At 42.2% G+C, this 11672-nt stretch overlaps 1 protein-coding gene across 3 annotated transcripts in view; it reads right to left on the bottom strand.

Moving 5' to 3' along the window:
- PPARGC1A (PPARG coactivator 1 alpha) overlaps nucleotides 1-11672 on the bottom strand; it is a 136773-nt gene that overhangs the window by 13899 nt on the left and 111202 nt on the right. For 2 of the 3 annotated variants that reach the window (XM_012807462.2, XM_012807463.2), the window contains exon 14: nucleotides 4446-4857. The exons of the other annotated variant lie outside the window; for it this stretch is intronic. In XM_012807462.2, the coding sequence (XP_012662916.1) occupies nucleotides 4755-4857 (103 nt within the window). In that variant the 3' untranslated portion in view covers nucleotides 4446-4754. Of the gene's footprint in view, nucleotides 1-4445; nucleotides 4858-11672 lie in introns of those variants that run through there. 3 annotated transcript variants of the gene reach the window in all.

Below are 11672 nucleotides of genomic sequence, written 5' to 3' on the forward strand. Positions count from 1 at the left end.
ATTCTTATTACATTAACCCCCTGGCTGGGTTTGCTGCTCTTTGCAGTTGGAAGCACCCTTACTAACACAGTCCTCGGTGAAGTAGTTGAGTCTCTCACATCGCTGCTCTAGTAAACAACCATAGTGAATTTGGCACTGCACATCTCTGTCATTTCTCAGGGCAAAATCTCTGTGTCTTCCCAGTCTGTGTGGGGCATTTGCTTTCTGCTTCGGAAATCTGCAGAAATCTTCACAGTTCCTCTGGGATGTCTGCTACATGCTATGAAATCGAGCCCCGATTGGGCAAACAACACCAGGGCCAGATGGCTATCGTGGTACAGTCATCTTTCCAGAGGCAAATTTGATAAGATCAAATTTAGATACCCAAAAAAATAAAGTTGGAAGAAAATGAAACAAACTGAGAAGTAATAATTAGGCATGAAACAACAATGAAAAATGTATAGAATTTAATGCTACTACTCACAAATACTGGACCTTCAGGAGCCACTGCTGAGGGTGATAGCATACGTTGTCAGAAATCTACTTGATACTGAAGAATCCTTCTTAATGCAAAGATCTAGGCAGCCACCATCTAGCAATTGGGACTGACATGTAAGGGGAAACTTACGTGCATTCCTTAACAATTGTATACATGTTATGCAGGTCTGGTTCATGATGCAAACACATTCCACACTCACAAGGAATTGATATCTTTTTGTTATTGACAGAGGTGGTGTGGTGGAGGGCACTCACCAAGCATGGCGATCCTCTTGTACCCTTGTATTTCCCTTAATTCTTAGTTTCCTCTGTCATCTTCATAACTACATGTTCAAGAGGACAGAATCTCATTGAACTTATTCAAAGCTCCATTAGTATGATATTTACCGGTACTAATCACAGGTGGCCAACATTCATACTTTTTATACTGATTATAGATTACTTTTCTCTCTGTCTGTTTTTAGATCTGAACATTTGAAACTTGACCAAACTATTCTTCCTGTGATGTATAAAAAGATGCCTCCACGACCCTTTCAGAAAAGATTTATTAGTATTTTTTTTTATGTTGGATACACTACAGTTGTCATTGGAAAGAATTTGCTTCTGGATACAACTTTTGGAAGAATGCTTCTCCCCTATCCAGGAAATAGAACCTTGTTTGAGGTCACTTTCCATTTCCTACTTTGAGTCTATGTGGCAACTTCAAGGATAGATAACAAGGAACAGGTTATTCGGCACTGATGCTTAACACTTTCCGGCCGACTGCATGGAAGGTACTTATTTGATCTAGTCTATATGGACAGAGCACTAAAATATTGCAGAAGATACCCAAATAAAGAGAGATGTTATCAGGAAACTCAGTTAAATTACTGTTCGGTGACTTGAGAGGAATGAATTCCATATGAGAAGAGCAAATAAGAAACACAAAAAATAAAATATAGCTGGTGGAAAACAAAATAAGGCATGACAGTAAGTTGAATGGCATTTTAGAAATGGGTAAAAATAATTTCAGATAAATTACTTTCTGCTTAAAGCAAAATGAGAAGCACAATAGTGTGAAAAATATGGAAGATTGACTTAACATGAGCTATTGTCGGTGACTGAGCATGGAACCCCCAGCTGTCCCTGTTAAAAGCAACAAAATGTTGGGCCAGGCATGGTGGCTCATACCTGTGATCCCAGCACTCTGGGATGCCAGAGTGGATGGATTTCCTGAGCTCACCCATTAGCTCACAGGTTCGAGACCAGCCTGAACTAGAGGGAGACCAGGCTCTGAAAATAGCCAGGTGTTGTGGTGGGCACCTGTACTCCCAGCTACTCAGGAGGCTGAAGCAAGAGGCTCACTTGAGCCCAAGTGTTTGAGGTTGCTGTGATCTATGATGCCAAGGCACTCTGCAGAGAGTGATAATGTGAGACTCTGTCTCAAAAAATAAAACAAAAAGTAAAAAATAAATTGATATAATCTCGAAGATTAACCGCAAATTCTCTCATCACTGGTGATTTTGTGAACCCTCCTAAGGGAGGTCCCAAAATCCTGCATGAAACAACCACAGTTATCAAAGAAAGGAAGGCATTTTGACTTTGTAATCCATTATTGATTTATTCAACTATTCACTGAGTGTCTACTAGTTCCAAGCACCACTGTAGGTGATGGTATAATCATTTAACAGAAGCATCCAAACCCTCACCCTCTTGAAGCTTACATTGCTAGTGAGGGAGAGAGATGATACAGCAAAAACAAAATGTAGAGGTAACATGATTCTATATTATATAATTATGTAAAATTAAGCCTGAGTATTTGACAACGCAGCTATTACAACATGCTGTCTAATGAAATCAGCGTAAGAGATAATCACGTATTTGCATGCACACATCACCCTGCTTGTACTATGACTCAGCATCTCTTCCTATAAGAAACTATGGCTTGGGGAAAGACAGAAGCTCAATTTCCTAATCAGGAGATGTCTTTTACTAGGCAAGCTGTTGCCCTGAAGATCACACTCTCTGACCTTGGCCTTAGTCCAAGAAGGATTTAACCCAGAAAGAGAGGGGAGTAAAAAAAGTGTAGCAAAAAAAAAAAAAAAGAAGAAGAAGAAAGAAATATCAGATCCATTAATAACAATAATCAAGGCACTCAGAGATTGCATCTTTTTAAAGCTCAATTATATATATATGTATATATAGCAATGAGTGAAGGAGTTATGTTTTCACTCAGGGGCTGCTGTTCTAGACAATCCATCCATAATCCACCCGTCCATCCATTCGTCCATCCATCTGTCCATCCATCTGTGCATTCTAGAAAGAGTGAGCAATGCATGCAAAAGAATAGACAAGTTTATGTTCAATAGCAAGAGTTTTCCTGATATACATTTGCTTGCAAACTCATGGTCAAGTCCCCTGTAGGCTTTTTAAATAGAGCTGATTCTTGCAAAAAGATAGGGGGAGAAAGTGTGAAAAAGCCATGTTTGTATTCAATCCAGAATCTTTTTTCTTCTAGGATACATGGTCGTATCTTTGCATTTCCTGTATAACATTATGGCCTTGAGTGCCCAGTGTCCCAAAGTGGCTGGATGTCCCTGTCCATAATGGGAAAAGTCACAGCAAAATCCTAAAAAGAGAAAATTTGCTTCCTGTCAGAGACCTGACATATTTTTTGTTGTGAATGATGTAGAAAGATTACATAAGGAATTAAAAGGAAGCTCTGGGAAATTTGTTAAGTACAATCGGTCTTCATACATAAAGTCAACTTCTTGAGATTGTTTTAAGATAGAAATTAAATAATGACTCTCTGTAAAAACATCAAAGGTCAAAAATATAATGAGCAAAATAAAACGAGCAAAATTACTGGACACTTTTTTTATTATTAAATCATAGCTGTATACATTAATGCAATCATGGGGTACAAGGTGCTGGTTTTATATACAATCTGAAATATTTTCATCACACTGGTTAACATAGCCTTCATGGCATTTTCTTTTTAAGCTCACCTTCTGCTGGGCCCACCTTGAATTCCTTCGACACACTTCCAGGTCTCCCTTCCAGCAGTAGGAGAGATTCCGTAAACTAGAGATTTATAACATATGACAAGTCAACCCAGATCCTTATGAAACTAAAAATGAGTCAGCAACATTATAACTGCTTGAAATTCAGGGCATTTCAGAGTGAGGGGGAGAAATCTTCAAGAATTTCACAGAGAATGCTTTACTCCCTGAAAAATTGCTGAGAATTCTTGAGAGGCAAAGTGGTGCCCGGGTTTTTTATTTTCCACAGCTAGGTGGTAAATGAACCAGGGCTCTGTGAGCCAGGATCAGGCGGCTGACAATGAGAACGGCCACATCAAGTGGTCATCGCTGGTCTAATTCCTTCCACACAACCTTTTCTAAACAGTGATTCACTTTTAATGATTCTCAGCCCCTTCAAGAAATAATCTTAAATCCATAATGCAGAGTTCAAGGCCTACCCATTCACATGTGTCCCACCCTCAGATTTCCCTCCATACCCGTTGCAAATAGTAGTCAAAGTGAAATCCTCTCATTTTTTCAATGGATCATGTTCAAGTTCTAATTATTAGGAAGTTGATCCTGGATGAATTCAGGTAAATGACAACTGCCATACCTAATGACAAAAATCATCTGTATACATTGAGTATCTACTTTTTGTTGGCCATGAATCTAGCACCAACCCAGAAAATCACATTGCTCATTTTCACAAAAACCCTTTAAAAGAGGCTAACCAATTTTAGAGCTCAGGAATCTGCATTTTGAGAGGATCCATGTATCCAAGTTAACATGAGACAGGTACAGAATTTTAGCCTATGTCTGTTTGATGTACAAATTTTTCTGATTCTTCCCTGAATTAACTCCTCCTTGAATTTCTTTCTTTTCTTTTCTTTTTTTTTTTTTTGCAGTTTTTGGCCAGGGCTGGGTTTGAACCCACCACCTCCAGCATATGGGGCTGGCGCCCTACTCCTTTGAGCCACAGGCATCTCCCTCCTCCTTGACTTTTAAGATTCACTGCAACATAACTGTAATTACAAAGGCTTCTGATTCTCTCTGCCCCTGTGGAGGTAAACAGGTTCTTTTCTTGCAATTTGAAAAGCACTGAGGGGCCTCTGTGCCTGGCCGCCTTGACTCTGATCTCCTGCCTCGCTCACTCACTTGTCCGACTCCTCCATCTACACTGGGAGCAGCAGCTGGGACTCATCCTGGTCAGCGACCGCGTGGTAGATGCTCATAAAATATTTCTCACATTTGGCCTACCAGAGATGAATGAATGATTTAAAAGATGCTGCATGACAATTCAGGGACTAGGCAAACCCAGGGAGTGCCTCTCTCAGGTGTCAGTGTCATCAGAAGCTCCCTTTCTTGCTGTAATAATTTGCTGCAAAAGCTAAATGAAATGACTCGATGCGGCTAAAAGCCCAGAGCTGTTTCTCAGCCCTCACCCTCACTCTCCCAGCCCAATTCAACTCCCAGGTGATCCAGAAAAACTAAAAGACAAAATTATCGCCCTACAAGGAGGTTTATAAGGGGGCACGGAAGGCACTGTTGAGGGCCTGTGTGAAGGGAAGGCATTATCAAGGCCATTAGGAGGCTTTATTGAATTGTAACCCAGGAGAAATGTGGCTGGATCCATCGGGCTGTGGTTAGAAGACCTAGGAGCAAATTTTACTGGCAGAACTTAACTACAGAATTGATTTTTCTTTTCTCACAGTTCCCATAACAAGAGTGGAGCAGAGAAAAACCAGGAGGCCAGCAGGGATGCAAGGAAGAGAGAGCAGTTCTGTGGGGCCGAGCTGAAGGATTCTTTATCTCATTCTCTAAGAAGCAACCACTTTCTGTAGGGTGAGGCCTGGGTAGAGAGACCGTTCTAAGACTCTGCCAAAAATTAAATACATGCATCCCTAGGTTCTGCTAGGCTGGGAATGTCCATCCCTGGATTCTGCTAGGATGAGATTGTCCAGACTCTGTCCAGATCACAGAGTCAGGGTCACAGGTGGGGACAAGGTAGTGTCCTGCTTCATTGTTAAGGATATCCAATGAGGCATATGGTAGCATTCTCTCTTTCTCTCTCTCTCTGAGTTTGACAAGGAATCACTATTGCACATAAGCACTCTACACAATTGTTTATTAGATAGTATATATTCTCAGCCAACTCCATGTCTTACTTTCCCACTGTTTTGAGAGGACTCAGCGGGTGTTGGAAGCCCCCAAATCTTATGGAATGCAGGGGCTCTTCTAATGTAAGCCAACTATTAGATAATGAAAACTTCTCTCTGGCAGTGATGATAGATGATAGTCATTTGTACTTTTAAAAATATCACTATGATTTTCATTTTTTTAAATGGCACCTCCAGTGATTTCTGAACGGGGACCATGGTTCGCTATGATAAGAGCTACCTGTGGGTATAACTACAGTTACCCTAGGAATCTCCAACATGGCGGTGCCTCAACAGAGACGCAATCACTTCATCACTGTTTGCATTATTATTAACCATATTTCTATGATCCCCATTTCACAGATGAAGAAACTAAGGCTTCAGGGGAGTTACATACTTTCCAAAGTCACACAGCTAGTAAGTGACGGAGACAGAATTTGGTTGCATTTTGGCCATGGAAGGAATCTATCAAGGAGGCTTCTTGACAGAATAAAAGTGAAAACAGAATCAGAGAAGCAGAGAGGTCAGGTGGCTCTCGCCTGCTCCACCTTATTGCACAGGAGAATGTCAAGAGATGCTTTTCAGTAAGTTGAGGAAGGAGGGTTTGACACTATTCTGGACGGTGAAAGAGCAGATGATGCCTGGGGCATTATCACCAAAGGCCTCCCTAACCATCTTCTGGCAACAAATTTCCTCAAGTTGTGTTTACTGGGGACTTGCTATAACTCTTTGGAACTCAATTGCATTCTGACACCCTATTCATCTTCTAACTTATTTCCCATCACTGACCCTGATCTTATTAAGAAAACCTTGGAGAGTATCAGTAATGGCACCTTTTCTGTGCTATTTTTTTTTTTGACGAGTTATTCCAGAATGTATTTAATAACTTAAAATTGTCATTGATTGAAACTAGTAATTCTAAATGAGCAGGTGTAAACTAATATACCTTCTTTTCTTTCTTAATCTCTTTTTTCCCTAGCCACATACTTGATCTTCTCAGAGGTGTCTTCCTAAGTGGTCAACAAGCTACAAAACCAAGGAGAGAGGAAGATAGATTGAAAACTTTTCTTATAGGTTGAGCATCCCAAATCTTGATATGTAAAATCCCAAGAGTTCCAAGATCTGAAACTTTCTGAGCACAAACATAATGCTCAAAGGAAATTCTCATCAGAGTATTTTGGATTAGGAATACTCATGCAGCAAGTATAATATAAATATTCTAAAATTTAAAAAAAACAAAATCTGAACACTATTTGTCCCTTGCTCTTCTGATAAGGGCTACACAACCTGCAGCATCGACCTTCCCCAGAGTCTAGATTTGTTCACCTGAGCTGCTACCTAGAATAGAGCTTAGCACATAGTAGGTGCTCCAGAAACATTTAACAAATCCAGGAAAGTCATTCCCAACTGGAACTTACTATTCAAAAATATTCAGAGCTTAGGTCTCAACACTCAGTTTTTCAGCGGGGCTTTTGGGAATAAGGAAACACCAGCATACAGATAGAATGGGTGACCGCCGCTCAGCCAGACTTGAGAGGCAATGAAGTTTTGTCTATTCAAAACATTTCCCTCTTGGCAATCTTTTACCGACTGAAATTCCCATCTCTGACTCTGCCTTCAGTACGTAAGGAAGGGCACTGACTTGAAATGAGGAGCTATAAGGCAAGATAAGTTTATTTGATTAGCTCATTGAGACCTTGGGCCCCTCAAGGACATAGATAGGGCTGGTGACCTCCAGTTGCAGGAGATAATCAAAGGATTCCTGACCAAAAGATCAGTGTTACTGGTTGCTGTTTGAACAGAAGGAGTGGGAAGGAGAATTCCAAAGGGAAGGCCACCCGAGACCTAATACACCAACTCAACAAGCCCCGGCCCCAGTGTTGGATGAGCAACACGTATGTGCTGAGAAAGCACGTATGTACAGCCCATGAGAGAAAAGTAGACCATAAATACCATGGGTTTGGAGTCCAGGAAACCTGAACTTTCAGTCCACTTCCATCACTTTTTAAACATAGGAGCAAGTGACTGACTTTGTGTGAACTCAACTTTCTCGTCTACACAGTGGGTACAATTCTCCTACCATGCAGAGTTGCAATAAGGCATAACGGAGATCACGAGAATGCCTGATATAGGGCTGGGTACGGAGAAGCCATTTAGAAGTAGTGCAAGGTGGATGTTTCTGTCCATAACAATTCTTTTCAAAGTGGTTTTTATCCTTCTTAATAAAGCAAAATTGAAACACGGGCTAGAGAAAGAGGCAACAAACAACTGGGGAGAACGGAGAAGTTCTTATCAAGAATCTAACACATACCAAACAGTTACCCAAGTTCCCTTCACACGTACTCCATGGGAGAATGAAGTTGGTGTCTCCGACCTTGTCCCTCATTGTATCCTTCAGACACAAATTCTTCTGGTTTCTCAACATACAGAGACACTGATGAGAAAGGAAGAAATGCAGATAATAGGAAGAAGAATGTTCTATAAAAATCAAACGCTTGCCTGTTTGAGAGCTAAACCATGCCCTCCATCTTCATACCCTGAGTCCCCTTGATGGGGGAGAGGCGGAGCCACGCTGCACAGAGGAAGTGGATATTGAAGGACAGTGCCTTTCTCAAATGGAAACAGGGAGTGAATTGGTCCTGAAACATCCATCCCAAGATGGGTTGACCAATCACAATCACAGAGTAAGGCTAAGGCGACATTATCTTGTAATCCTGGGATCTTCCCAGCAGAAGTAGTTCCATCCCTCCTGCTGTTTTTTCATCACCTCTTCAGAAGTATTCAAATGAGTTGAGACAACTGCTTCACTTGGCATTTGGATCCGTCTATTACTACTCCAGGGCTCGGGTGCTTAGTCATTTCTTAGCTCATGTCACTGCCACTTTGTTCTCGCATTTGACACTGACTCCAATAACCTTGTAGCATCTGCCCTCCCAATTCCCCTGCAAACCCCAAGCAGCCTGCTTTGATGAACGCTCCTTTGAATGTCCTTCCTTCCTTTCTTGTTTTTATTATTATTATTTTTAATTCCTGTCCCTTTTTCTCTCTCTCTGTTTTTTTCCTTTTGACAAGAAAAAGAGCTATCAGGTTTCTGGAACGTTCTTGAATAGCTAATTCCTGGAGTCCTTGTCCTCACTTCTGCCCCTCTGTCCCTCACTGGCACTTGCTCCAAGATCTGCTCCTTTTCAAACAACAACCTGGCACTGAGCTGAGATTTCCAAATGTTAACTCTCTGGCACCGGTCCTGTAGGTGCTGAAAGGATTTTTTCCCCCCCGATTTGCACACAAACCCTTTCATTTCAATGCATATCAGGGTCAGCTTGTTTCTTTGCCTTGCCTACAAGGTGGTTTGGAGGCCATGGCCCAGAGAACAGATGAGAAAAATCTTTATCCCCCTTTTTTGACCGTCTCTCAGCCACTCTCACCTGGGCATTCAGAAATGCACAGTCCTCCCAGCCTCTTATTTATACCTCTCTGGGCAGAGCCCCAGGGTCGACAGCGACCTACATACTAGCTTTTCAGGCTCCTTTCAGGAAGGTCTGCAAAGTTCCCCAGCAGCTTGCCTGTGCTGTTCTCATGCCCTTGCTCAAGGGAAAGCTTGTCTAAAGCTCCTGTGATGGAGAAACTTTCCCTTCCCAGTGCCGCTGTCAGTACAATAATCTCAGCAGAGCACAGGGGCTGTCTGTGGTGTCTGGGAGGAGGGGTGGTCTCACCTGCCTGACATTCATTCATTTCCAAATTTTCTGTCTGATTCTTAGAAACAAAATGTAAATAGAGCACGGTAGAGAGGGGTGGAGGGGAGGAAAGAAACAACGTGAAAGAGAGACTCCATTCATCCCTCCCCATTCATCCTTTCACTGATTCACTTACAAAGGTTTTCCTGATCGTTACTCTCTGGGAAAGGTGTTGAGGATCCAAAGCTGTAATTGATACAGCCTTTGTCAAGAGGCCAGAAAAGAAAGAGAAAGCATTCTAATTGGGTATAAGCAGAGCCTATTACTTAAGAGAAGTAATTAAACAGCCATGAGGGCAGATTAGGAGTTTAGTAAAAAACGTCCCAGAAGAAACAGTGTTTGAGCTGAATCTTGATGGAAGCAACAGTTCTCTGGTGGGCCTGCTGTGGGTCAGACACAGTGACATGTGCTAAATCAATGAGGACAAAATAGACTGTCTCTGATGTTCTGGGGCTCAAATTTATGATCAGGACCCAGCAGGCACAGTTGGGGGAAGGGAAGAGGAGTCTAGTGTGTAGCTGAAATGGACCAATGTGAGTTCCCAGTTAGGGAATGTTCCCACGTGCCAGCTCCCAGCAAAGGCACCACCATATTTAGTCTTTACAACACATTATATAGCATGAATTGTCATTTACATTTCCAAGGTAATACTACTGAAACGTAGAGGGTTAGCAAACTGCTGACTATCACAGAGCTTATAGAGACTGGAGCCGGGTCGTCACAAGTATGCTTTCCCCCAAAGCATGGACTCTGAACTATCATGGGAAAAACATCTTTGGCCTCTCTGATGGAGAAAGTGAGGGAGGGCATTCCAGGCAAGGGGAATAGCTTTTGCAAAGTTTCGGAAACATAATTAAGATCTATTACAGAAGCTACAAAGCTTGCAGTAAGAGGGATGCTGAGAGCATGGTGAGAATAATGTCTGGAGAGGGGGATGAAGTCTATTCAGATAGAAATTTATACTCCATGCTCAGGGCTTCACCTCCATGCTCAGGGCTTCACCTTTGGTTGTAGGGAACCACGTGAAACCATGAATAGGCTCTAAGTAAGGGAGGTATAGGATAAAATTAGAATCTTAGTGAAGGAGGATAAAATGAGAGTCCTAGAACCAGTGTTTTGACTGCGAATTAGAAGATACCCTAAAACTGGTTATAAATGAAATAAGGAGAATGAAAAGGGAGTCATTCTATTTCAAAGAAATAGAATAAACAAGACTTGATGATCAATTAGATGTGGTCATGAATGGCAGGGAGGGCTTAGGAGGACGCCTATGTTTTGGCCGACGCAGTTTGAGTTGGTGCAATCTCTGAAGATGCAAATATACGTAGGGTTTAAAAGAATGAGACCATGTGTTCAATTTGAGACAAACTGTGTCTGCACTTTGGGAGGGAAACCCAAAAGAAAATGTCCAGTAGGTTGACATCTATGAGCCTGAAATTTGGGAGAGGGATTTGGGTTGGGGGAATGGATTTAGAAGTCATTTTCCTTGGTCTTAGGAAAGTCAAGGTGATTGGAGTTAACGATGCATCTCAAAGAGAACAGGCACAAAGGAAAGAAAGCTGATTCGAGAAGACAACCACAGGGATATGTGGGTGAGAAAACATGAATGGCAGAGAAGAAACTAATGAAGAAGAAGGTCCAGGACCGTCCATCATGGCAAGGAAAAGATGAGCAGTCAATCTGCAAAGCACATTTCTCCATTTTCACGGTACGTCAGAACTAAACGTCATTTGCCCTGTTCTCTTAAGATACAGGGCAGATGGAGCCCGGAGAGGCCGAATACACTTGTAAAGGATTTGCAGCTGGCCATGTGACAGCCAGAACTAGAATCCAGAGCTTCTGGCTCCAACTGAGGCCAGCAGCTTTATTTATTTATGTTGGTTTCTCACAGTCTCACTGTCTCTAATGAATGGGTAAGCACTAAAATAAAATTGATTTAAAAATACACTCTGGCTTGGCTCCTGTAGTTTTGTGGTTAGGGCCCCAGCCATGCACACTGGGGCTGGTAGGATCAAACCTGGTCCCGGGCCTGCTAAACAATGACAACTACAACAACAACAAAAATAATCAGGCACTGTGGCAAGTGCCTGTAATCCCACTACTTGGGAAGGTGAGGCAAAGAGAACCACTTAAGACCAAGAGTGTGGCTTGCTCAACCGGCTAAGGCGCCAGCCACGTACACCTAAGGTGGCGGGTTCGAATCCCCAGCCCGGACCCACCAAACAACAATGACGGCTGCAACCAAAAAATAGCCGGGCGTTGTGGCGGGTGCCTGTGGTCCCAGCTACTTGGGAGGCTGAGGC

Source organism: Otolemur garnettii, unplaced genomic scaffold (assembly GCF_000181295.1).
Source record: "Otolemur garnettii isolate 467f Iridium unplaced genomic scaffold, OtoGar3 scaffold00069, whole genome shotgun sequence".
Lineage (NCBI taxonomy): Eukaryota > Metazoa > Chordata > Mammalia > Primates > Galagidae > Otolemur > Otolemur garnettii.